We start from the raw sequence: 27,816 nt of genomic DNA, 5'->3' as shown, positions 1-27,816 counted from the left end.
TTCTAATTGTTAATAATATAAATTTAGTAATACCGTAACACAGCAATATTTTTGTGAAAATCTCATATGGTTGCAGCCCTAGCGCCAAAACAGAGAATCAATACATTATTAACCTGTTATGAAATGGTTTCAGTTTTGTCGTGGTGACTATATCAGACGCTGCAGACAGACCGAGATCCGGCTTTGCTGCCGCATTTGACCTGCAATTGGAGCTCCAGCAGGAAGCAGAGAGCTGAGCAGCAGTGTGCATCTGCGACGCCTTTTTCTACACTGTAGCACAACAAAAGTGTCACGTTGATGACGCAAGTGTGCTCAGGTACGGAGCAACATTACTAATGTGAAGGCTGAGCGGTGAGGGAGTGGGGCAATCTTACCTGGGCGAGGTATGAATCAATTGTACCAATGCCCTGAGTTTAATTTTATAATTACGAGTGCTGTCAAAGTTAACGCAAATTCCTTTTAACGTCACTAATTTCTTTGATGCACGATTAACGCACTTATCCTCTGTAATTATGACCCTTGGCGAGCAGAAACAAACCTACGTGAGCTGATAAACGGATAAAGAAAGTTGTCTTCTGCATAACAAGTTCAACTTCAAAGCCCTGCCACGCGATTCTCTCGGCAAGACCGAAGTTATTTGCATTTATTGTTCATGTGAATTACCTCCAGGTTATGTCGAGCTGCTTAAAAAACAGGATGTTCAGTTAATCTTTTCAAGTGTAAAGTCGGCACTACATTGAACTACATACGAAGTCATGTTACATCCAGGTCAATACATCCAACTGTTGTTTGCCGTGGTGTGCTTTCAATGATTTTGTGAGCATGCAGTACATTCTGGACAGTGTTTGTCGTTGTTTTGGATTGTTGCACTAATAATAAACATACATTTATACAACGAAATGTAAAACTTGTGGTGTGAGAACACAATCGTCGGGGCAAAAACGAAACAGAAGCTAAAACAACAAAACATGACTCACAATGAATGTTCATATGTGACAACACATGTATGCCAGCTTTGTGTTCACAGATTTCTTGCTTTATTGTTTTCTTTGGGTTTAGTGTTGCATGTGATCTGAGAGTGAAACAGCGAGTTGACACAGATCTCGGCTTGTTTAATACATCATAAACACAAAGGAATTCACATACAGATAAATGCAGTTTCCAGCTGATTCACAGTTACAACACAAAGAGTGAAAATGACTCTGTAAAACACACCGACTCTTTACACAGGCGCACACAGAGGCCTCTCAATTTATCTTTGACCTTGTGCTCCGTCTCTGAAGGCGGAGATGATGATGTGGTTTCCGTCTGAGTCACTCCAACCAACCTCAGATCCTGTTGAATCCAGATAAGCGTCTCTCCATGCTACAGCTCGCTGCCACTCTTGAAATGACTTGGTGCAGAGTGGCCCGCAGCATCTAACAAACAACGTTTCACTTTGAATCAAACATCTGACGGTGTGGAGATGAAAAAGTGCGACTGTATTCACATGGTTTCAGTCGTCTCGCATTTCGGCTGCACGGCGATGAATGATGGAGGAGAAGTGTACCAACATGGCAGCTGTGCTCTCACCAACACACAAGCTGTTAGAAACCTCTGTCCCAGTTCTCCTTTCTCAGATTTGCAGGAAATCCTGCGAAGGAGATAAAAGAATAAAACTGTTCAGACCTATCAGGGTGAAATCTGCAGGTGTTAATGCTGGTATATTTTCTGGAGTGTTCTAACCACTACAGTTTATTTTAAAGACTCTACTCTGACATTCACTCGGTGTCGCCCAGCTGAAGAAACTTGTACAGGTTTACTCTGTAAGCTTGTAAAGGTATTTAACTGGGACAAAGGGAGATTGTGGTAGATTCACTTCTGACTGACTGACAATGATAACAACGATTACAGGCATTTGTCTGTGTGATGTGATGCAATGTGCTGCTGGCATTTCAGTTTAATCTTTGTGAAGAGTGGAGCAGGTGCATCCAAACGCAGCAGACTGCAGGAGGCAGGAACGTGAGGAAATAACTCTTTATTCAAGGTTTGTGTGAGCAATGGAAAACTGTAAAACCAGGGATCCAACAAAGACTGAACTGAAAACCAGGACGAACACTGGCCTCACACTAAACAACTTTAGAAGCAATTTCCCTGTCAGACAAATTTCCAATCTCCAGTGTTAATCTTGACAGCTATGTGAGTCTTAGTCTTGAGATGAAAATGTTTATTGGTGTTAGTCACATTTTAGTCATTTTTTATCTTTTATAGTTTAAGTCTAATTTTAGTCAACAAAAATTCATGACATTTTAATCATTTTAATCATTATTTTTTCTATGTTTTTTTTTTTTATCTCTAAACTAATCCAGTGAGGCTAATTCATGCACCAGAAATCAGAATCAAGGTGACAGGCTGTATTAAAATTACATTTAGACAATTTTTTCAACAAATACAAATAACTAGTCCATACCCATTGAGTGCACAGTTGCCCACGTGCAGTTTCACATGGTGTGTGTTTGGGATACAGGTCATAGAGATGCAGATTAAATAGTCAACTGAACCCATTAAGAAGAGCAATGTATTCAGACAGAGTTTTTGTGAATTTGATAGTACGATTGCAGCCACAGCGATCGGTTGCATTTTAGCCATTTGTAAGCATTTTTCTGTTGTTATAGCGCCACCCAGCTGCCAATTAGAGTTAAATTTCTCCAGTCACTTTGAGGCGTCCTGTTCTACATATCTACCAAGTTTAGTAAAAATCCATATGGCGGTTAGGCCTAGATAAGAAATGAGCTCTCTAGCGCCCCCATTTTGTTTGATGGGGTCAATAATGGAGGGGTCCCCTCAGATTATGTGTGGTCATATGCCTACAAAGTTGCGTGGTGATGGGTGAAACCCTTGAGATGTTATACACCTTTATGTGATGAGCCACGCCCTCCGCAATATTCATTGCCTTATAGAAGCTCAGTTTTAGTAAGTTTTCCAACTTTTGCCAAGAGGGAACTTTAGATATTGGTCCCTAGATTATGTTCACCCAGTTTCATGCAGATCGCTCAAACTTCCTAGGAAGAGATTCATTTGAAGTGTTTTTCAAAAAATTCAAAATGGCGGAAAATCTATATAAGCGGAAGTTATGGGTTCTTGAGGCAAATGTGTTCCTCATGAGGAGAGGCATCTCTGTGCAAAGTTTCATGTCTCTACGACATACGGGGCATGAGATATGCCCATTCAAAGTTTGCAATTTCAATCGGTTGCTATAGCGCCCCCCTTTGGCCAATTGATGTAATATTGCTTCATTGGCATCCTCCCATGACCCTCTACCACTGTGCCAAATTTCACATGGATTGACCAAGTCAGTGAGGAGAAAAACGTGGAACAGACACACAGACAGAGTTTTCATTATTATATAGTAAGATGAGAGATGGCAGAGCTGTGTGAAGTGGCATTTGTAAATAATTTTCAATCATTTGTATTTGTAAAAGTCAGAAGAATATGCATCATGTAACACCTTGCATGCTTAGAAATAAACTTGATTTATCATGTAAGAACGTTATTTCATCCTCTTTGTGTTTTTGAATTTAAAAGCTCTGTTTGTTGTATATTTGTCTGATAATCAGGAATCTAGGAAGCATCCTGATAAAGACATGATGACGCACACTTCCAAACTGTCATGTCTCCAGCAGTGTGTGACAGGTTTAAGGGCTGATTTACGAGCACACACTTCCTGATCATCATTTGAAAAGCTCAACATCTCTCTATTTATGCTCTCAACAAATAACTAATGTGAGACAACTAGGACTTGTCCCCAGGTTTGTTGTAAATCAAACCTTAAACCTCCCCAAACAGTCCGGACTGAGTCCCACGGGGATCAGCTGTTAAGTCCGGCACTAGGTGGCCGCTTGCTCTGCTGCCATTCAGCGGCTGAGGGGCAGCTGCCATGCTGCATTTGAAGATAATTAGAGGCCGTTTACACGTTGCCGGCTATTTTCATAAACGGACATTTCACCATCTCCGTTTTCAAAAAGATCTTCGTTTACACTTACCCGTGTATATATACACAAGAGCATGCCAAACCTGTAGGTGGCAGTGTAACGAGAAGCTCAAGCCTTCCATGTATCCATTGTCACCATAGCAACATAGGTCGCACTTTTGACACAGGCGCAAGTTCCAGCGCATACTGTGACGTCGGCTGCCTATAACTCCGTTTTTAGAAAGACTCGTTTTCAGAGGAGAAATCTCCGTTTGCGTGTAAACAAAGGGCACAAACGAAGGAAGATGTCTCCGTTTATCAAAATCACCGTGTACGTGTAAACGGCCTCTTATAAGCACGGCATTTGTCGACTTTCACTGTCCGATAGTCGACCATTAGCATTTTTATCACATCTCGTCTCGTCAACAAAAATGAAACACAGATGTTGTCTTAGTGATTTGTTATCAAGATCTATTTTTAGCTCGTCAGTGTCTCATTTTCTTCATGGAAAAAAGATCGTTGACGAAAAATTTGAGTCATAGTTTTCATCAATGAACTTAATACCAATGTCGGAAAAATCTTGACAGTTTCACATCAGGTGGTGTTGGTCATAAAACTTAATCTGAGCTTCTTCAGTAAGCCTTCTTCTCGTCTTGACATTTCCACAAAAAAGTTTTTGGTCTCAGTTAAAGCAAAATAGTGACTTTCAATGAAGTGAACATTGTCAGCAATGGCTGCGCTCTCTCCAGCACCAAACAGGAAGCAGAAAACTAGGTAGACAGTTAACATGGGGAGGACGTGAACAAGTCTCAGTTCTCTTGTACTGTGGGAAAGGAGGAGAAACTAGTGGAGCTATGGGGTGATCAAGCGTGCGTTTAATTTGGTGTTTGATCCACCAACCGCCACTTATTTTCATGACAAATCTTAATTTTTGAAACAGCTGGCAAGTTGAGGCAACAAAATGTAAAGTTTGTGCACAAATACAGTTTCTTTATAGATTATATTGATGCCGAATTGTCAAGAACACTGTTGACCTGTGATGCCTTTGGTCTTGTGTTTCTAGAGTTATGTGTTTTTGCAGATATGTAGGGAATTGTTCAAATGTCATATTTCTTAAAGGGAGTCTGGCGTAATATTTTCCACCAGCAGCAGGACGGGACATAACCTCAAAATCTAGTTGTCGTCTTGAAAATAGTGACCCTGCAAGATCCCTGGTCTTTGTAAAATCTTATAGCGTGTAACTAAAAAGTCACATTGTCTTTAGATGTGAGAGGGTGTCAGACTGAAGTCTTTTCAGAGTCTTCTCGTGTGGTAGGTATTAAATACAAACTAACGAAGGGATGAAGTGCAGGTGGAGAGATTGGTGGAGAAGCTCAGGTGTGGGGAATTAGCTGATTAGGCAGGAGAAGAGGCAGGGAGCTGATTGGAAAACTCTGGGAGCAGGGAAAGACTAACGAGGCTGATACACAGCAGGTGTGTGGATGGGTGAAGGAGGGAAAGGCAGCTAGGGATCAAAATCCTCTTAATCACTGAGTACATTTACAAGCACATAATATTCTATATTTTGCCCTTATCCCAAATATTCCTACTATGCTGTTAAATGACAAATGAAAATTAATGTTTCACTAGTATTCCTGTTTACATGCAGCAGTGCATACTCCCATTAACGTGTTCGAACATGTCGTTTATAACGTCAAACTGAAACTGCTGAGTCGCTTGTGCCGTTTTGCTTTTTTGAATCAAAATAGGATTTCTTAGGATAAGGATCCTAGACCAGCCGGGGTGGGGACGGGAGGGAAGGGTCAGACAATAGATCAATTTTTCTTTCTGGAGTTTAAACAACCGCAAAATTTGTGGAACATATGGACACATACAGTACGGAAGCGTATTGCATTCACTTGACAAATAAAAAAGCCCTGTTTTTCGGAGTAATTTTTTCTGTTTTTCGGAGTAATTTATTTATTTTTCTGTTTTTTGTGTGTGCAATTTTTTCTGTTTTTCTGAGTAATTTATTTATTTTTCTGTTTTTTTTTGTGTGCAATTTTTTCTGTTTTTCGGAGTAATTTATTTATTTTTCTGTTTTTTTTTGTGTAATTTTTTTCTGTTTTTCGGAGTATTTTTTTCCCTGTTTTTTGAGGTATTTTTTTCTGTTTTTCATGGTAATTTTTTTTCCTGAACGAGGAGACGAGATACTTCAAAATCTCGTGAGAAGCTCCCACCTGGCACCTGCATGTGACTCCTGCTCATGGATGTATTTTGCATCCGTGCTCGACTGCATCCTTCTAGTGTAGGCCTATCACTCAATGTAACAGGTTAGGTTAGTAACAGGTAACTGCTACATTCCAAAAAAGGCCTAGTTCAGAGGAATATGCTGTGACGTATTAAATTCAGGATATTGTCCTACTCAGAATATTAGTTGGCATGTAAACGTAGTAGGTTTGGGATCATGTAAGCCAGCAATTTTTAACTCTAGATCTTACCTCTACACCAAGCTGGAGGACTGGTCAGACAGTGACGATGGATTCCAGATGTTGTGGCCTTCCTGAGTGTGGTCTGTTAAATGACTTTCTCCTCTGAGTGATGTTTGACGTGCACCTTCAAAAGAGAATATTTAATAACGTTCAATGTGTCACCTAGGTACGATAACTGTCTCATATCATGGTATTACAGAATCTATATTAATATCAGTCAGAAGGACCCATACATGAATGAAAACAGAAGGTTTATTGTTAGTGGAACAAATGTTTTATCACTACAACTAAAACTTGAAACCATTTTGTTAATGAAAGTATGTGTAAAAAAAAATCCCCTTAGAAAATAACTCATTATTCAGTGACATGGTGTCTCTTCGTTGTTATGCTGATGATACACAGATGTACCTGCCTGTTAGATCCACAGACCCTGGAATGATGTGTTCACTTAGTGACTGTCGTACTGATGTTAAAACCTGGATGTCAAAAATTTTCTTCATCTGAACTCAGAAAAAACAGAGATTGTTGTCATCGGGCCGCAGCACATTACTCCTGTTGGAAAATATCCAACCTGTTGCAAGAAATCTCAGAGTCTGGTTTGACAGTAATTTAAGTTTTGAGCAGCATGTCACAAAGCTTGTGCTCATCATGTTAGAAATATTTCATTTAAAAGGCACCGTATGTAAGAATGTGGCCAAAAACGGTTACTGCACCCAAATTCAAAATACTACGGCGAGTCGTGTCCGCCCCCCCTCCCCTACAGATTCGAGGTTGCTGGACAGCGGCACGCTGGAGACTGATTTGTTTGCCCACAGGCGGCTGCCGTGGCAGGGCCGCATCGCCGCGTCCTTGATCTTCGGTTTTCCAGCGGACCGTTCGAGCAAGTCCGGCCTCTCTGCTGCTAACACTGCTGCCAGGATACAGCTGAGGAGGAGCCGGCTGCTAATGCTATGTACCGGGACACTGCTAATGCTGCTTGCTGTGCTGCTAACGTTTGTTTCTCAAAAAAAATCAGTTGGGTCGATGACCCACCTGCACATGGGCTACAATGTATGATCGAAAATGAATAACAGTTTAAAGTATTCGAAATGTCCATCCCTGTCTAGCTATGATGCTAGTTAGCCAACTTTGGCTAAAGCTTACCTGTCGAGGAGAAGAGTGGCCACTTCAACATCCAATTTCAAATTCTTCTCCGCTTTCAACCGTCTCCACCGTTCACAAGCATCTCCTATATAGACCCTCGCTTTGCCTCGAGTTTTGTCTTGGCGTTTTTGGGAATCATAACGAGGTTGTTTGGGTTTAGTCGCACCGTCAGCCACTGTAGCTCAGTCGTAACTACCGGCAACCCGGATGCTGAGACTCTACTGACTGCGTGACTGGTAGACGGCGGTGGGTGGAGCAACAGGCCAAAACACAAATTCAAAACATAAACGTGATTTGCGTACCATAAAATTTTTTTTTTAAATGTGAATATTCTGGCTGTACTATTGTTGTTGGTAAGATCAGTATGTTATATGAACATTATTCCTTAGTCTCTGTGACATATTAGGAGGATTTTACGACTGTTTGCTTTAGATTTCTTACATATAGCTCCTTTAACTTTTTGCAGCAAAACATCCTTTCATTTTATAGTTACAGTTTACTAATAAAACTCTCCACAGTATGAACAGTGGTTACATGAGCCTCAAAACAAGACACAACTCAGCCCTGAGCAGAGTGACCGTCCTCTACTGACCAATCAGACTGCAGTGTTCACAGCTCCACCTTTTAGTACCAGATCTGTGTGCTAGGTACCCCAACAGAGGGGGGACCAAACATGGGGACGCTAAGGAACGCTTCTGTTGGTACCATCCACAACTTTTCACTGTGGAAACGAAAAAAAAAAAAGGCGAACTGAACTGAACTGAACCGTACTGCTCAGTGGAAACATGGCTTACGTTTCCAGTGGTTGAAGGAAGCTGATCTCATTACCTGTGTAATAATAGATGCACCACAGCCCCCCCATCAGACTGACACCCATCACAAAGGCAGCGAAGACGATTCCCATCACTGGTCCCGTCTGCACCACAGAGCCTGGAGACACACACAGTGTTCATGACGATAGGTTAAACAGTCTCACAGTAACATAAAGATAAAAGATACTCACTGCTGTGCTCTGGGTCTGGACTGGCCACTGGGGAGACACTCAGTCTCTTGGTCCTTTGGCCAGCAGGGGGCCTCAGCAGTTTGGGGGCCAGGGAGCTTATAGGCTGGGTGATGACCATCGGCCTGGAGAGGTTTCTGATCTCACACTGAGATGGAGACACAGGAGAAGGCCTGTGTGTTAGTGATGGGCAAAGCAATCATTTTAAGTTAAAAAGATTCGTTTCAAAGATCCACTGAATCTTTCGGTGTTCCCACTAACCAAACTGAAACACAGCTAAACATTCAGTTCAGCTCGGTGACTAGTCAACTGAGAGCAGAGAATTTAGTTTAATAAATATATCATTTGCAAACTGGAAGCTGAATCCTCCCCTGCAGCACTTATATTTTCACAAACCCTAATTGTTCAATAAAATGTTTTTTACTACTGAAACTTCAAGACACAGATGGGAGGGAGAGGGGGTGGTTTGAGCGACTCATCGTCTGTCACTCAGGATTCATGTTCACTCCGTGGTGCGATGAGTGAATGAATCACTGAACATTATTACTCACTCAGCGAGTCCCTGCACATTTGCTGTCTGTGAAGTCAACTGACGTCAGTTTGGTGTCATGGCTCCCAACCAATCAGAGCTGCTGATTGGCAGATATTTCCAGTCTTTGTACCACTTGTACTCTAACAGCTGCTATCTGTCACCTATGCTTTAGCCTTAGCATTCACACATGAGCATAGTATCAGTGCTCTCATCGTACTCTTAACAAGACGATGATTTCTCAAAGTATCAAACTATGTTACTGCATTTAACAGGATGCTTTATTTTGCACCTGTTCTGTGCTATGAAACGTAGCTCTGATGTGTTGATTGTTTGTGTACCTGATGTCTGGGTGATCTAGATACAAGTGGGGGGATATGCAGCCCACCCTCACAGTCATTCTTTACAGTTTCCTTCCTGGGTTTCCCCCTTTTTAAGTCAGAGACACAGAGGCGGAGGCTGCAGTGGAGGAACTGCATAGAGTCATTATAAACAGGTCGCAGGATGAAACTAAATCTCAGGGGCTGCATCTCCTCCTCTGCTCCCACGTTTCTGCTGCTCCGTTCTTTCCTTTCTGACGCTTCTCTCCCCCTTCTGTCAAATTTGCGTCGGAGCCGGACATCTCCATCTCCATCTCTGCCTTCTTCTGGTCCATCTGTCTCTTCCTTTTCCTCTTCCAGTTCACCATCATCTCCGACCTCTTCTTTTTCCTCTTCATCTTTTGTCTTTGCACCGAGGGCCAGTGAGGGGTCTGAGGAACAGCTGTCGCTGATGACAGTCCAGAAATGAGACTTTTTTGGGTCTGACTGAGGAGAGACCACACATGACTGCACCTCCAAGACATCTATGAAGGAGCCTTTGGCTGAAATCTGCAGTAGGACAGATAATGAAACAGCGATGAAGAAGACAAACTGCAGTTGAATGTTTGGACAAGATGTTTGATACGAGAATGTAATAATGCACTATGAAGTCAGTTGGTAACAAACATATAATTTGCAGTGATCAAAATGTTTATTAGAGTTTAGAATAATGAAAAATCAACACCAACGAAGGTCTTAACTTCAAAGAATTTAGTGTTCTTTGTTTTTAAAATCAAAAGAACAGAAAATATCCGACACACACACACACACACACACACACACACACACACACACACACCTCAACATAGACACGGTGGTCTGCAGTTATGACACAGGGGCCAATCCGCCTCTGCTCGTAGCTCTCAGTGACAAACAGCTTCAAAGTAAGAACAGGCCCAGATCTGTGTCTGGGTGTCAGTAGTTGGCTCAGTCCTCTATCAGGCACTGGATCCTCGGGTGCCCAGGGGACCAGCTCTGCCTGAGGAGTTTTTACATCATCATCATCATCATCGTCAGCAGATCTGGGGAGGGTGGGGACTGCAGCCAAACAGCTGAACTGAAAAGAGAAACAGGAGATTACAGGTTAAAAATATTCAGAGGGCCTATTATGCTCATTTTCAGGTTCATCATTGTATTTTGGGTTTCTACTAGAACATGTTTGCAACATCTTATTTTCCTCATAATAACTGTGTCTCAATTCAGGGGCTGCAGCCTTCGATGGCTTGGCTAATACAGTCTTCAAAGGATGCGGCAGACGTTGACCGTGAAGGCCACGTCCCACGCCCCAAGAATGGAGACACAGCTACTGTCTGTGTTGGAACACTTGTATTCAACCTCTGTCTGAGATGCTCCGTTTTAGCGTCTCTTTAAGCCCCCGTGCTCTGATTGGTCAGTGTTTCCAGGCTCCTGCATGTCAGTGTCTCTGCATCGTCATTGCAGCCAAAAATAAAGTCACCTATATAAGCTTCTAAACCAAAATCCTAACAACAGACACATTCCAGCAGGAATATAATCTGAAACTGGGAGAACATCAGCAACTAAGATTACATATTTTCCTGACGTTAGCATGTAGCTACATGTAGCAGTGTACTTGCAGCCAGGGGATGGCTGTGTGTAGCAGAACTTTCTACCATGAAAAGTCACCAATAAAAGCTTCTTAACCAAAATCTTGAATATGATCTTAAATCATGAGGAATTAACATCGGCAACCAAGATTATTAGCTACATGTAGCAGTGTACTTGCAGCTGGGGAATGACTGTGTATAGCGGCACTTTCTCCCGTGAAAAATTCACCGATATAAGTTTTCAAAGACAACCGGACATGCTTCAGCAGAAATATGATCCTAAATTAGCATGAAATTAACAACATCCCCAACCAAGATTACAGGTTTCCCTGACATTAGCATGTAGCTACATGTAGCAGTGTATGTAATGTAAACACTTGCAGTAGCATGCCTGAAGCAGATGACCATATAAAGAAATCCGTAATCCGTAAGTAAAATAAAACCTTGGAAAAAGAGTTCTCAGAACAATTTGAAGCTTACAAGATTACTTTTATATATGTTTACCTCATTATTTGAAACTTTGGCCATGTTTAATATGAACATTCGACACTGTAACATTCTATACAACAGAAAAAATAAAGAAATATATAATAGGTTCCCTTAAATGAATGATGGGTAAGATTTATTGTACCAAAAATGAAGGTATGAAGATATACAGATATCTCACATGTATGCCGAGTGGAGTTTTGGACCTCCTTTCCGTCTCATTGCGTGCCAGAATGGTCTGAGGCTCGTCTCTCCATAATAACACCTGGCCAGAGAAGAGGGAGACATGTATGGGATAATTCATTGCAACTATGTAAGCCCAGTTTTCCACATTGCCTCTCACCCTAAACATGGTATACTCCAGGCTGTTCTCACAAATATTTCATATGTTTTCCTACGATAAACAATCCACCCAAATTCCTACATATCCCACATATTTTGAAAGGCTGCGATCACGTGATCAATGCGCCAATGGCAGTAAACAAGGATGCAGTCCTGAGCACTTGAGGCAGGTTGGGGTGGTGGATGGGTCACAAAAAAAATTGACTTTTGCCCAGGACATTCCCCTGGAGTCACGTGCTCAGATTCTTGTGAACTATGACTCGTAGGTGCTAGTATCGTAGGCAACTTGACTTGTTTGCGTCTCTTGAAGACGTTTCGCCTCTCATCCAAGAAGCTTCTTCAGTTCTAAATGACTGGTACGAAGTTGCAGGCTTTAAACCCTGTGTGGGTGGGAACCCTTGCAGAGTCATAGGGGTCACGTGAGCTCTTAGTTTCAGAGTCGTTAAGGTCACAATGTGAGTCGTTGACCCACCTGGCCACCATGTGAGTTGTTAGGTGGGAACAGGGGTGAATGGGTGTGAGGTCGTCTGGGGAGGGATCCCAAGACTGCATTGCAGGTGGGGGATAAGTAGTGTCGTGAGCCACCCGCTCTGTTTAACGGTGGTCGTTCCAGCTTGACGTAGGTGGCTTCTTTCACTCCTCTTTCAAACTATCTTTCCTCCCTGGCCAAGATGTGCACATTGCTGTCCTCAAAGAAGGAGCAACTTCGTACCAGTCATTTAGAACTGAAGATGCTTCTTTTATGAGAGGTGAAACGTCTTCAAGAAAAGCAAGCAAGTCCAGTTGTCTACAATACTAGTACGTATGATTACCATGACCTGGATGACTGAGAATCCGACTTATGAGAGAATCGCCGAAGGACTGACCAGCCGCGGCTTCCCTCCCACGTCACTGTTTATGTCACACGCTGAGCTACACGTTTTGTTACTTGCTCACGCCCCCCATTGCCCCGAAAAAGGCACATTCTGTATCAACAAAAGTAGGTAGGTGGCATTTTGCTGCACTCCCCGATTTTGTTTTTATACTGCCAATGCTGAAGAAAGACAGATTGGGCAGTCTTGTCCAGTCCAAAAATTAAAATCAGATCTTTTCTATCCTCTGCTAACCTGGAAGAAGTTAGCCACACTTTTATTTCATCCCTATTTAGAGAACTGCAGTTATTCATGTTAAATTTGTCTTTCTTGATGGCAGTTTTTTTATGTGCCTTAAAACATGGTTATTATGTCATCAAGACTGAAAGAAGCATTTATTTTTACACGTTATAGACACACTTTTGCTTGAGTGTATCATCACAACTTCTGTCTCTGTTGTTCGCCTCTTTACCTTTCTCTAAATCACTCTGTGTCCTCCCTCCTTCCATTTTCCTGCCTCTGAATCAAGACTTTCTCTCACTTAATTTGCCCTCATGCAGCATCCTGTAGTTACGCTTTAACTCAGCACCGTTCTGGTCAAGATGACCTGGGTCACACAGGTCTCACAAGGGACAACTTCCTCTAACCACTGTGTCAAGTGTCCATTATGCACCTCTTGTTTTTGTTTCTGCCACATCTGATAAACTTTAACCTCATTTTGAATCTAGATGATCTTCACTCTGTGCTCTTAAAGCTTCACTTTGTCTGTCTCTGCTGTTTTCTCCTCCCTAAACCTCATCTCTAATTTCCTCTGCCTCTGTTGGCGAATGTAAATTATTTTTAACAACTATAACATTGTACTTTTAAAATACCAGAGAATTCTATAAATGTTAAGTGAAAAAGAAAATATAGATTATTTCTGGAATAAAATAAACAAATTTAATTTGGTAAAAATTAACGTAACACAGGGTTTAAAAGACAACACAGTATTTAAGATACATCATTTTGTAAATCTCTAAACCATGTCTGTCCGACATTCTTGTCTCACCATGTTTTTGTACTGCACCCCTCTAGGCTGTCCCAGGAGAAGACCCTCAGTCCCACAGGAAATGACTGGGAACACCAACAGGAAATGACTCCCATTGGACTGAGCCTGGCATGTCGAGTCTCGTAGAGTCACGGCAGCCACTGGGACAGACAGGCTCTGAAGAAGAGAACTGGTGTGAGACGACGTAACTTTCAAATGTAAAAATGTTTCTATACACACAGCTGGTTTAACAGTCATCGTTTCATCATGATCATTTGAACATGACCATGGGCACGGATACACATGCTTCATACAGTAACCCAGTGTTTCCCAAACACTGATTTATTTTATTGTAGAGCTCTCTCTGTTTATCAGACCACCAATTAGACAAGAATTAGCTGCTAGCCACCCCACGGGCCCTCTGCCTTACTCCCTGCAGCTTCTGTTGGCTTGTTTTGACCAATGGAGGAGGATGATATGAGCGCAGTCTGGCACAAACTGGACAGTGTCTGAATGTACCGTTCGGTTATCCAGAGCACCAAACTCTGGCAGTGGCAGAGCGCACTCCTTGTGACAAGACCCCGGACTTTGCTTGAAGTGAATGTGTGATTAACTTAACCGCTCGTTAATTCATGTAGAAATATAACGCTGCGTTTCTTCCACCAACAGGGCTCTCATTTTAGTGTAGAGCGTCAGACTGAATTTACCAACGCACCATGTCAGGTCACTCACTTATGCTCTCACTCAGTGGATGGATGATGTCACAGGAAGCCAATCTTACAAAGGAGGACCACACTTGTTTGTTTTGCTATGGAAGCTAACGTTAGCTAATGTGCTAAAAAGTTAGCGTTCCAGAGAAATCCAATATTCCTCTTAATCCCTCCCCAGTTTCTGATGAGGTGGACATGATAACCCTTAATACACATAACCTTATTCATCCCTACAACAGGAAATACTTTTTCCCTAACCTGATATGAAGTGTGCGCTGCACATGTGAGCATTTTTGATGATGGCCTCCGTCCAGTCCTTTGGTCTTATCACATTTAACCATAGCTGTCTTTGTTTTTGTTGACGGGCAGTGGTGGCTGGTTTTGAGCCATGACTCCTTCTATTCTGGCTCCCAATAACACAACAAGACAATCACATTTTAAGACTCCTATGTAGCCTCCAGCCCTGTTACCCTACCTATTGCAATATGGTTAGTAAGGCCATAACCATACCAGAAATAGAACCGCCATTAACCTAAAGGTCTCACATTTGGAGCCACTTTGGTTTCGTTGTGAATAATAAGGATGATGACGAGAGAGTGGTGGATAAAACAACAACGGTATGTTATATCTGCTATGTGACAGTCGGTTAAGTCAGTGGGACTACTTAAAACACGTCAACTCATTTATGCCAACATCACCCCAGTGTGTTAATAGGTGGAACTGTAGATGTAAACAAGGCAGCCATTCCAAACTGAACCAAACAGAGCAAGAGCAATCACTGCGGCGATTGGTAACGTCGCACTTATAGCTGTGGATATGAGACCCTTCGCTGTAGTCTAAAACACAGGCTTTACGAACATGTTCAATGAAAGTGAGCCCTGTTACTAGCCTGGTTCCAGACCATAGACCCCGCCCACTCAAATGAGTAGGCTTGCATCTCTGGTCTGGCATACTGCAATGAATTTGCGATTTATCTCGTCCAAACGATGGACGGACCAATGAACGCCGGGGGTGGGGGCGGGTCTAGCGATAAGCCAATCAGCGCCATGCTGATGTCAAGCTGTACGCCGGTGGGTAACTGGTGAGGATAGTAACAATGGCGACCGCTACAGATCCTACAGACCACATTAACGATGCTATCGAGGTATTTCGCCACTACTGGAGTTAATGGAGGACCAAATTAAGGATGCTGCTAAACTGGATTTAACGGCGATGCAGCTGGGCGTGCACGACGACGGAGACATTTTAAACGGGTAATGCTCGCTTGTTTTCGGCACCCCCGAGGCATGGATACTAATGACATCAGATTCTGGGTGAGTTGTTGATCTCTACTGATTGGTTAGGGAAAAATCAAATTCCCTCCCCCTTGTAAATCGCCTTCAATGGAGGCAATGCCAGACTGAAGGTTCTGGGAGCTTCAGTCTGACACTCCGGCTACCCTGTTACATTATTCTTTCAAGAGCCCTTTCTGGTCAGACCTTAATACCAACTTTTTGCTGCATTGAAAACATACCCAATAGTGACGCCACAGTGTTGCATCAAACTGAAACATGAATTTTGTAGATTGTTGCACCCCTGCTTCATGAATTGAATTAATCAGGGTCCTTATTTAACATAACATCATCTATATCAAAACATCTGTTTACAAAGTCTCACATTAATCATGCAGTATAATACAATTCTAATTTATTCAGTTATACATGTAGTTTTGCTAAAACAGGACATTATAAAACACTTCCACCGAGGGCATATGCCCACGTGAGCTCAGACGTCAAACAAATGCACATGCCGAGGTACGCTACTCGTCCGTTTTAGCAAAAATGCCTGTGTTTGGGAGGTATTTCCTCACACGACTGGATAAATAAGACTTGGATTATATTGTTCGAGTTGTGTAAGAGTTTGTAAACGAGTTAATTGTCACATAAACGGTCATTTTGTGGGTGAAGTGTTCCTTTAAGTTGTGGCAGCTAGCTTCTCTCTTTATGATTTGTTTACATCTAATACTGAGGTATGAAGACCTGCAGGATGTGTTGGTCCACAGTCACGCTGAGGCGTCCGTCCTCACACTGCACCGTGAAACTCTCTCGGCCTCCTCCTGCTCTGCCTCCACCGTTGAGCCACTGCCTCAGCCGACGCTCCTCGGCCCAGGGAGGCCTCACAACCAGAGGATTCATCACTGCAACCGCGTCTGTGGCACAGACAGAGAGGAGACACAGAGACGGTCACGCGGAGACATTAAATACTCACACATACACTTCAATACCGTTCATTCAACATATACGATTGAAATATTCTGCTTTCATTTCCCATCCTCCATCTTAAAAGGGACACAGAAGAGTGAGGAAATGGTTTTCCTTTACGTACAGGAAATCAGGAACTAAAGCGTCCAGGTCACTCACACAGTGATGGAAACAAGAGACACACAGGGGTCCTGACCTGTCCCGCTCTCAGCCAGCTGGATCACAAAGCGATTGGCCAGGTCAGCCTCAGTGTATGAGGTCACCTTGGTGTAGCCGCTCTCAGTGGCCCACACAAGAAGGTCAGATATGGTGGACAGGTCGGGGTTAACTGCACTGGACAGGGTCAGGTCAGGCTCAGGTGGGTAGGGCGGGGACACACTGTTGGACGACTACGGAGAGAGACAGATACATAGACATCATGACAAGTATGTCATCGAAGTGCAATCAAATAAATATGATGTGCAACGTGAAAATAAAAAGAACGTGACTTTGCTCAGTTTGGCTGTTGTCGTGTAGCTCACTGCAGGCTAAGGGGCCGCACACGTGCCTCATCTTTAACCACCTGGAAAACGCGAGGTCGAGCGCTGGGTGCTACTCCTGTGCCTTTTCTGTGCCAGCTTTCAAGAGCACAGCAGTAGGTCGTGCCTGAGGTTGCTAGGCAAACTTAACAAGCATCATAGCCTGTTTACCAGAAATCCTGAGTGCAGAGCTGATCTTCTTCCAGGAGCTGTTTATAAGTGTGTAGGCCTATTGTATTGTATTATATATTTAAAAAAGCAACTCTCCAGCAGTCGTTAGACACATGAACTCAATTAAAAATTCAGACACAAAGAAGAGACAGGGCCCTTACATGAATAGAAATATGACCCTGGACACCACTAGCAATGATGGCCCAGTTGACTGGCACAGAGCTGCTGAGAATAAGCACAACCGCCTGGGTCTTTGAGTTGGCCACCAGTGGCACCAGAGAAACGATCACCTCCACCTGGAGAGAGCTGACAGAGACAGAGAGAGACAAGATTTAACTTTGCATGTCATTTATGCTCTTGCGATGATTTTCCGAAGCGTCATGTCCTCACCCACAGAGCCCCGAGCCTGCCGAATGGAGCTTGATCACATGTACTTCCGGGCTGATCCCACCTGCTGGTGCGTCAGCGCAGCCCTGCACTTCCTGTGGCTGCAGCTCAGAGGTCATGTAGTTGTGGGAAAGGAACATGGACTGCAGCTGGCACACGGCAGGCAGGGTGGGATCTGTAAAATGGAGACAGAGCAAGAGGGAAGTAGGTTTTAAAGGATTGCTCTCCACAATCTGAATCACCTGAGCCTGCGTTATGTCTGGGGCCGATAGAGCCAGTGCACGTATGTTTCGGTTGGTTGCCAGTTAACTTCAGAGCTGATTTTAAGATTATTTTAAAGACGTTTACAGCTCAACATGGTTTAGCAGCCAGTTATATGGCTGAGCTTCTGACTGCCTATGCTCCAAGTCCTGACCTGAGGTCCTCCAGCCTGCCCTCGCTAGTCGTCCCTAGATGGAGGTTGGTAACTAAAGGTGGATGTGTTTTTGCCATCAAGGCCCTGAGGGACTGGAATTCTCTGCCTGAGGAGATGAGGCTGGCTTACACATCACCTGTTTTTAAATCATTGCTTAAAACATATCTTTAAGTGCTATACAAATAACACTATGATAAACTATAGAAGCTGTAAAAACTGTATCATGAATAGACTTTAAACCTACATACAAACTACTACGAACAGCATGATGGTTGAAAATCATTCATCATCACTATAATATTTGGTTTCTTGGCGGCTCACCCTCTCCCAGTGGGACGTAGACTCGATTGCCGTGTGTGGAGTGTGTCAGAGAGGACAGGTTGCCGTGGTGTTTCAGAGCCCAGCGGTGCAGCGCATGTGGACGAAAAGGCAGCGAATGCACCGTTTGGACGATCAAGCGCAGGGAGCGGGACTGCACGCTGGAGTTTGAGGACACCTGGCAGATAAGAAGAACGTATCAGGGGAAATATTAAAATGATTTAAACGTGCATTCAGATCAAATGAGAATTGGTAGTGGGTAGTGTCATATCACACAGATGTGATGACCCTCACTGACCTGCACCAGCACTGGGAGGTCAGGGGGCAGTCTCTCAGCCTCCAGCCACCAGGTGACTGGGAGCTTGGAGCTGAGCAGCAGGTGGAGTGTTCTGAGAGGTGAGGGGGACGCAGATAAAGGCTTCAGCAACACCGTCACCTGCAGACGGCGGAGGAAAGGGTGTGGTACAGTTATAAAGCCAGTGTATATGGCGTTCTAACTTCATGCATGTTCAGTGTGTATGAACGAGGACAGTTATAGGCCAACTCTACTTACATGTATAAAGCCCTGAAACTGATCAAATGTGAGTTGTTCACAAGGTTAATCATTCATATGTAGTGAGAAACACAGCATTCCTTTATTAATCTCTAAATGGGAAATCCAATTTTTTCACACGCACACAGAGCTCTGAAATACAGACACATGCATTAATGGATGATGTCAGAGTGAGGGAGCTGCCCAAGGATAGGCACCCCAAGCAGTTGGGAGTTCAGTGCCTTGCTCAAGGGAACCTAAGCAGCGCCCAGGAGCATGAACTGGCACCTCTCCACCTGCCAGCCAATACTCAGTGTTTGGTCTCAACAGGCACTTGAACTGGTGACCCTCCGGTTCCCAAGCCAAGTCCCTATGGACTGAGCTACTGTCACCATTGAGTGGCTGCATATCACCATCTCTCATTTCTGTTAAATCAAGGTTGAAGACTGTTTGCTGCTGCCTTTTTATGAATCAAATATTTACTTACACTGCACTGTAATTTTCATTATCCAAATATTTTTATTGATTTTATTTGCACTGTACCTTTAATCTGTCTTAGTATATTTCAAACCTTTAATTTTAAATTCTTTAATGAAATCTTTTTGTTTTTACAATGTGTATCGTCTACATCTTGTCTTGATGCCTGTCATGTTTTATGTCGAGCACACTGTTGCTGAAATGTTCCATATAAATAAAACCTGCCCTGCCTTACTGTAGCATCACTGAATAAACTCTTACCTCAAAGTTAGCTACATAACACTGCTCAGAAGTTTTTCTGTTTCATTTATTTGAAATAAATCATGCACATGCACGTTAAATCATGCACATGTAAAAAACATCAAGGAAATACGAGTCAATGGTCCTTAAACAAGACAAGGAAATGAGCTATAGTCAATGTTATGAAGAAAGAAGAATGGTACCTGCAAACTGCTAGCATTAGCTAGCTAAATTTGTCGGTGTTAGCATGCTGGCTAAATGCTTGAGGGAAAGAGTAAATTTATGTGTCAAGAAACAAAAATAATAGGAAAGAAGTTAAAAGTAAACTGAGCTGGTGAAAGATTTATAAATACTTATCATTTGGACAAGAAGGTGGAGCTGAGACTGAGACTGAGAACCCAAGGACACTTGCTGTGTCTTAAATCACATACTTCCATTAGTAACTTATACTTCCATGTAGTACACTATGTGCACTATATAGTGGCGTAGTGCGCAAATTTCAACAGGGTAGTGCTGTCTCAAACCAAACACGGCTGTTGTGTACTCACTGGAAATGACGACCGCAAATTAGCTAGTTAGCAAACTAGGACGTTATCGTTCGTGGTACCAAATCATTACAGACTGCTAAATTAATCCAATAAACATACAGCTGGCTTATACCCGACAACAGTATAGTGGTGCTTAGTGCAAAAAACACCTCCCTCCCCTTCCACTACGTAGCCAAGATGGCGACCATTGAGGACGAGAAGTGTCCATAGTTCCACACTCAACTTCTTGACTGTTTTGCTAACATCTTGCCAAAGAATTGCAGTTGAAAATTAGCCAGCTGGCTAACACTGGCACATTTACAGAGATGTTAATTAATGTGTGTTGGCCTTATAAAAAAAAAAAATAATTGAGATGAAATTACATTTTGCAACCAGTAGAGTCGCCCCCTGCTGGCTGTTAGAAAGAATGCAGGTTTAAGGCATTTCCTCATCACTTCACTCCATGTCTTTAACGATACATTTCTTTTTACAGTCAACTTAAAGGGATAGTGCACCCAAACATGAAAATTCAGCCATTATCTACTCACCCATATGCCGAGGGAGGCTCAGGTGAAGTTTTAGAGTCCTCACAACACTTACGGAGAATCAAGGAGAGAGGAGGTAGCAACACAATTCTACCTAATGGAGGCTGACGGCGCCCCAGATTCAAAGGTCCAAAAACACATAATTGAAACCACAAAGTATCTCCATACTGCTCGTCCGTAGTGATCCAAGTGTCCTGCAGCCCCGACATAAAAAGTTGTTTGGAAAAACGTCATTTGAACTCTGTTTTTAGCCTCATTGTAGCCTGTAGCTCTAACTGCCTCTCTGGGCCTCTATTCAGCTGCGGCGGCTGCTTCGTCCAGTAGCCTGAGTTCTACGTCCGTATACTCGGGCTTAAACAAATACGGCTCAGCAAAGAAATGCTGTTCCTCCTCAATTTCAAAGTCTTCAGACATGTTGGTCTATCTTTTGCTAAAAGATCGAAGTGCAAATGATCTTTTACTGTGGTTACTGTTGTTTCTCCCTGTGGTGCACGTGTCACGTGATGCAAACATGGATGTACAGGTAAGCGAGCACACACACGAAGGCGGTGCCCATGTCTCACGGTCTAGCGCGAGTGCGCACACGTGAACGCGGTGCACAGAGAGGCAGTTAGAGCTACAATCAATCAATCAATCAATTTTATTTATAAAGCCCAATATCTCAAATCACAATTTGCCTCACAGGGCTTTACAGCATACGACATCCCTCTGTCCTTTGGACCCTCACAGCGGATAAGGAAAAACTCCCCAAAAAAACCCTTTAACGGGGAAAAAATGGTAGAAACCTCAGGAGGAACAACTGAGGAGGGATCCCTCTTCCAGGACGGACAGACGTGCAATAGATGTCGTACAGAACAGATCAGCATAATAAATTAACAGTAATCCGTATGACACAATGAGACAGAGAGAGAGAGAGAGAGAGAGAGAGAGAGAGATGCAGGTAATGACAGTAGGTTACAACAACATTAATGAAAGTAATAATATTATAGTTATAGTTCTGGCTACTGTGGTACAATATGTTGAAAGTATATATTAATATCTGGCAGTATACATGTGTGACAATAGTCATATGTGTATAATAACAGTAGAAGTATGACTAATGACTAATGATGGCAGCAGCAGCAGGAGGCATCTGGCAGGACCACGGCAGCAGCACAACCACACACGTCACGCTGTCCAGGCACCGCTGTGATATGAGTTAATCTGAGAGACAGTGGAGCACAAAGGCTCCGGAGAAGAAGCCGAGTTAGTGACATCCAGAATGGCTGAGTTAGCAAGATGCAGTAATAGAATACGAGAGAGAAGGAGAGAAGGTGCCCGGTGTATTATAGGGGGTCCTCCGGCAGACTAGGCCTAAGTCAGCCTAACTAGGGGCTGGTACAGGGCAAGCCTGAGCCAGCCCTAACTATAAGCTTTATCAAAGAGGAAAGTCTTAAGTCTAGTCTTAAATGTGGAGACGGTGTCTGCCTCCCGGACCGTAACAGGAAGATGATTCCACAGGAGAGGAGTCTGATAGCTGAAGGCTCTGGCTCCTGATCTGCTTTTGGAGACTTTAGGGACCACGAGTAACCCTGCGTTCTCAGAGCGCAGTGTTCTGGTGGGATTAGCCTACAATGAGGCTAAAAACAGAGTTCAAATGACATTTTTCCAAACAACTTTTTATGTCGGGGCTTCAGGACACTTTGATCACTACAGACGAGCAGTATGGAGATACTTTGTGGTTTCAGTTATGTGTTTTTGGACGTTTGAATCTGGGGCGCCGTCAGCCTGCATTAGGTGGAGTTGTGTTGCTACCCACTCTCCCCTTGGATCTCCACAAGTGATGTGAGGACTCTAAAACTTCACCTGAGCCTCCCTCGGCATATGGGTGAGTAGATAATGGCTGAATTTTCATGTTTGGATGCACTATCCCTTTAAATGATTTAACTAACAACATTTTTTATATATATATATAGTTTCTATTAACATATTTTTGAGTTTTAATGTAACAACATTTTACAGTTTAAGTGAGCTCGTTACCTTGTTCTCGGGGCTGTGCGTCACTCTCCCCACTGCGATGACATGAGTTTCTTTGTCCCCTCGTTCTCTCGCAGCACAGCCCGGGCCAGCCTCAAACCTCTCCAGCAGACCTTGAACTGGGTGTAGCGCCCCCACTGGTGCCACAGAGCATCGCACCTCCACACTGTGAGCTGAGGAGAAACAGCAGATACATGGCTATGGGGTGTGATGAGAATTAACCTGCAGTCTCTATGTAAAAAAAAACACAAATAACATGAGTTATGAGTGAGATCGATGCTCTGCTCCGTCTACATGCAGACACACTGGTCCAAAGCCAGGTCTCGTAACTCCTTCTCTTTGTTCTGCCTTCTTCTGTCGCTGTATCAGTCTGATGTGTGCATGCTGAGTTTAAATCCCTGCTGGAGGGGACTGGAACGTCTCCAAGAAGCAACAATTTTAACTTTCGTTCTGACACTAAAAATAAAGACCTTTGACTTGTGGCTGCATTCAGATGAGGAAACATCACATTTGATGCTTTAAACGTCTTCACAGCACAGAAATCATTCCTGTTGGTCTGAAGATAAACGGCTGCAGTGTTGCTACAGATATTTTCACCTGCCGTTCTCTTCCAGAGCAGAAGGAGACAGAGAGCAGTCCATCCGACCCCTGACGGTGAAGGCATCATGAACATTTCACTACTGACCTAATGTGACGACCCCTCTTGCAACATCCTGGTGAACAGAGACAGGCCATAGGTCAGACAGTGCACAACACATTATGCAATAAATTAGCTGTAGTATTCAGTGCTGTCTATGACTGTGTTATCACAATATGCAGGTCTGTGAGAGGAAATATGACGAGAGGTGCAACAATTATCCCGTGCAACTATGAATCATGGACACAAAGTATCTGGTTAAAAGTGTATTTAGATTTCATATTTGATCTTTTAATTTATTTTCATTTTTTTCATGTCTCAGGTTTGTCTCACTTTTTAAAATGTTCTTCTACTTCTGACTGTCGAGCTGATGTAACATGAATTTCCCCAGTGTGGGATTAATCAAGTCTTGTCGTGTCTTGTCGTGTCTTGTCTTATCCTCAGCCAACTGTCTTGGTTTCTGTGGAAGTCCATTTGTACCATGAAAAAAAATGTGGTTAGTCATAATAAAAAGTCGTAATTATGAAATAGCTGGTCACAATTATTAGATTAAAAAGTCAAAAAGTTGATTTAAAAACTATGATATAAAACAATAAATATTTTTACTTACCAAGTCAAAATTATGAGGCAGTGACTCAAACTTGTGAAATTAAATTCCAAAACTGTAAGTCAATGCTGTAATATAAAGTCAGAGTCAGATCTATTAGATCTGATTAAAAATGATGAGATAAAAGTACAACTTTTGATTTACTCTCAGAATTTTGGCTTGGCACAATCATTTTCATCATGACGAAACTGATCATTTTCTGAACAAATAGTATTATTATTAATTATTAATCAAAATGATTAATTATGAGGCAAGTTTTCATAAGAAAAAAAATCTGTTCTTTCTGACATAATATGATTATCTATTGTTATGAGCAAAGTTTTAATATAAATATTCTGCTCATTTTTTTAAAAAAATTAAATAATTTTGTAAAATGTTTGATTTACTCTCAGTTATTTAATTTCTATCATGACAAATTTTATCCATTTTTTAAAAAAAATATTTGCCTTGTTTTTCTGAATTAACAAGATTACTTATGGGACAGGTTTTCATAAGAGAAAAAAAATCTATTTTTTATGACTTAACATCAAGATTATTATCTCAGAATTATCAGCACTGAAAGCAGCAAATGATATAATTTTGTTAGATTTTTGATGTACTCTAAGAATTTTGGCTTGGCAACAAACCTTTGCTCATAATTCTGAAATAATAAAAGTATTTTTTTATTATGAAAACATTCATATATATTCAACTAATACTTCTGAGACTGTTTTTGTTAATTTCAGAAAAATAAGGCAAATATTTTTTCTTACATCAAAAATTCAACAAAATTATATCATTTGCTGCTTTCACTGCTGATAATTCAGAGATAATAATCATTGATGTTAAGTCATAAAAATAGAGTTTTTTTTCCTGTTATGAAAACTTTTCCCATAATTCTGAGATTATAATCTTGTTAATTAAAAAAAACAAGGCATATCTTTTTTGTTTTAAATGGAAAAAAGTTGTCATGAAAAAAATTAGATAACTTTTTTGGAAAAAATATTTGCTTTATTTTCCTGAAATTAACAAAAACAGTCTCAGAGAAATGTTTTCGTAATAAAAATATTCTGCTGTTTTTTAACAAGATAATTTTGTAAATTCTCAGAATTAACGTGCAGCTTTTAAATGTTATTTATTTAAAATATTTTATCGTTCATTGTTATAATGCCTCCCTAATCACTTGTTACTTTATCTGTGCTGTTGTACGTCTGCTCTGTGAAACACTCCAGGCTGCATTATTGTATAAAGGTGCTCTGTAAATTGTTTGATTTGATCCTTTCTTTTCCCTTTAACTGGCACAAATGGGCTTCCATAGTTTGGCAAAGAACATCAATGCACTTTGTTCTGATTTTACATTTTTTTTCTGTCAAAATGTACAAAGTATGAATGTCAAAAATAAAACTAAAAATAATTATAATAAGCACAGTGTTGTGAGCCTTCTGAGAATCCAGGAAAGCAACAAGCAATACATTAAAAAGCGATTCTTCTGTTATTGCACGAGTAGATTAATGAATAATTAGTATATTATATCCAAAAAGGAGAAAATTCAAGCAATGAATATCAATAAGTGATGATCAAACCCACTAAAACAAATCTTACAACTTATATAAATAAGAAAAGATCATTTTCCAACTAACAAAAATCCACCATAACGTTTCTATGCTGATCATATCATTGTCATATATATCTATAAATCATTCCAGCTTGTGTTAGCGTCTATCTGCTGTGTCTAAAGTTCATCTCAGGATCCCCAAAACTTTGTTCCAAGCACGTGCAGCAGGAGTAAACATGAGGAGAAGAGCTGGACTCACCTGCGGCGCTGCGCGGAGGGACAGACGGACAGACAGACGGACTGCTGATCCAGCTGTTGCTCCAGACTTCACTGTGAGGGCTGTTCCCAAAAAACTCAACACACGCCCCCCTCATTTCCTCAACACACAACCACGCAGTCACACACACCCTCCACATCTTCAAAATACTCGGCTCTCAGCTGCGTGTCGCGTCAAGCGTCTGCTCTCCAGCTGAGGTGAGACCTGCGAGAAATATTTCTCAGTGGAAATTCATTTTACGCACCGAGCGGGAACGAGTGGGACCGAGCGGGACCGAGCAGGGGGAAGGAGCAAAGACACAATTAAAGGGGCAATGGGAGGGACTGCAGGATGGTGTGACAGAGTGGAGAGAGAGATGGCGAGATGGAGAGGAATAAAAGGCTTTGGACGCGTCTCCAAACATAGATGGCAACAGGAAGGAGGCCTGGAGGAGAGGAGGAGGGGAGGTGGGAGGGATGGAGGAGGAGGAGGGTGGAGCTCAGGGGTTTGACTGGCAGGTGAAAGGTTTAGGAGGGGAGGGGAGTAAACACACAATCACATGTGTCCTCGGATCCTCTGACACATTAATGACATGGATCCTGTTTTTATATTTCTGCTTTTGAGTTTTGAAGTTTTATTTTCTCTCTTTACATTTCCCTGAGGAATAAATACGGATAACAGTGCCCAAACACACTGCAGCCATGCCTCCATTTTGGTGCAACCACATTCAGGTTCTCTTAAATAGCATGTCATAGACTGGCAGTGCTTCTTTTTTGTTTGATTCATTCCTACAAAAAATGATTTGATTGTTTTCTGAATTTAAGGAGATACTTACCTCAGAATTATGACAACATTTTTCATGCCAGTGTCCTCGTCACTACTGGTAGCATGAGGCCGTACCTGCAGCCCAATCAGGTTGCACAGGTAGTCCAGCAGGCCCTGGGTTCGTCCTGGTACAGCAGGCCCTGGGTTCCTCCTGGTGCAGTGGGCCCTGGGTTCCTCCTGGTGCAGTGGGCCCTGGGTTCCTCCTGGTGCAGTGGGCCCTGGGTTCCTCCTGGTGCAGTGGGCCCTGAGTTCCTCCTGGTGCAGCGGGCCCTGGGTTCGTCCTGGTGCAGCGGGCCCTGAGTTCGTCCTGGTGCAGCATGCCCTGGGTTCCTCCTGGTGCAGTGGGCTCTGGGTTCGTCCTGGTGCAGTGGGCCCTGGGTTCGTCCTGGTGCAGAGGGCCCTGGGTTCCTCCTGGTGCAGTGGGCCCTGGGTTCCTCCTGGTGCAGCGGGCCCTGGGTTCCTCCTGGTGCAGAGAGCCCTGGGTTCCTCCTGGTGCAGAGAGCCCTGGGTTCCTCCTGGTGCAGTGGGCCCTGGGTTCCTCCTGGTGCAGCGGGCCCTGGGTTCCTCCTGGTGCAGCGGGCCCTGGGTTCCTCCTGGTGCAGCGGGCCCTGGGTTCCTCCTGGTGCAGCGGACCCTGGGTTCCTCCTGGTGCAGAGGGCCCTGGGTTCCTCCTGGTGCAGCGGGCCCTGGGTTCCTCCTGGTGCAGTGGGCCCTGGGTTCCTCCTGGTGCAGTGGGCCCTGGGTTCGTCCTGGTGCAGCGGGCCCTGAGTTCGTCCTGGTGCAGCATGCCCTGGGTTCCTCCTGGTGCAGTGGGCTCTGGGTTCGTCCTGGTGCAGTGGGCCCTGGGTTCCTCCTGGTGCAGTGGGCCCTGAGTTCCTCCTGGTGCAGTGGGCCCTGGGTTCGTCCTGGTGCAGCGGGCCCTGAGTTCGTCCTGGTGCAGCGGGCCCTGGGTTCCTCCTGGTGCAGTGGGCTCTGGGTTCGTCCTGGTGCAGTGGGCCCTGGGTTCGTCCTGGTGCAGCGGGCCCTGAGTTCCTCCTGGTGCAGTGGGCCCTGAGTTCCTCCTGGTGCAGTGGGCCCTGGGTTCGTCCTGGTGCAGCGGGCCCTGGGTTACTCCTGGTGCAGTGGGCCCTGGGTTCGTC

At 43.2% G+C, this 27,816-nt stretch overlaps 1 protein-coding gene across 3 annotated transcripts; it reads right to left on the bottom strand.

Annotated features, from left to right (window-relative positions):
- Positions 1-1,091: 1,091 nt before the first annotated feature.
- engl (endoglin, like) lies at positions 1,092-27,316 on the bottom strand. Of its 3 annotated transcripts, XM_033644176.2 has the most exons (18): positions 24,066-24,081; positions 23,789-23,915; positions 23,416-23,531; positions 22,822-22,991; positions 18,780-18,917; positions 18,485-18,659; positions 17,752-17,923; positions 17,523-17,667; positions 16,869-17,061; positions 16,451-16,620; positions 13,744-13,899; positions 11,684-11,767; positions 10,251-10,508; positions 9,434-9,961; positions 8,567-8,711; positions 8,392-8,493; positions 6,430-6,544; positions 1,092-1,633 (listed from the first exon to the last, which is right to left on the bottom strand). In XM_033644176.2, the coding sequence occupies exons 3-17, from the start codon at positions 23,489-23,491 to the stop codon at positions 6,432-6,434; spliced, it is 2,625 nt and encodes an 874-aa protein (XP_033500067.2). In that variant the 5' UTR covers positions 23,492-23,531; positions 23,789-23,915; positions 24,066-24,081; the 3' UTR covers positions 1,092-1,633; positions 6,430-6,431. The 3 variants fall into 3 exon arrangements, with proteins under 3 accessions (XP_033500067.2, XP_033500066.2, XP_078017935.1); XM_033644175.2 differs by lacking the exons at positions 23,789-23,915; positions 24,066-24,081 and adding an exon at positions 25,856-27,316; XM_078161809.1 differs by having other exon boundaries at positions 23,789-24,242.
- Between the last annotated feature and the right edge of the window lie 500 nt (positions 27,317-27,816).

This window comes from Epinephelus lanceolatus, chromosome 18 (genome assembly GCF_041903045.1).
Source record: "Epinephelus lanceolatus isolate andai-2023 chromosome 18, ASM4190304v1, whole genome shotgun sequence".
NCBI lineage: Eukaryota > Metazoa > Chordata > Actinopteri > Perciformes > Serranidae > Epinephelus > Epinephelus lanceolatus.
This window is presented reverse-complemented; position numbering and strand designations above follow the sequence as displayed.

Coding starts and splice junctions, on each gene's coding strand:
- engl (XM_033644175.2), bottom strand. CDS start 23,491: ATGTTCATGATGCCTTCACCGTCAGGGGTCGGATGGACTGCTCTCTGT. Junction 16,621..16,868: donor GCTGGCTGAGAGCGGGACAG/GTCAGGACCCCT, acceptor TCTGTGCCACAG/ACGCGGTTGCAGTGATGAAT. Junction 6,545..8,391: donor GTGCATCTATTATTACACAG/GTAATGAGATCA, acceptor TCTCTTTTGAAG/GTGCACGTCAAACATCACTC.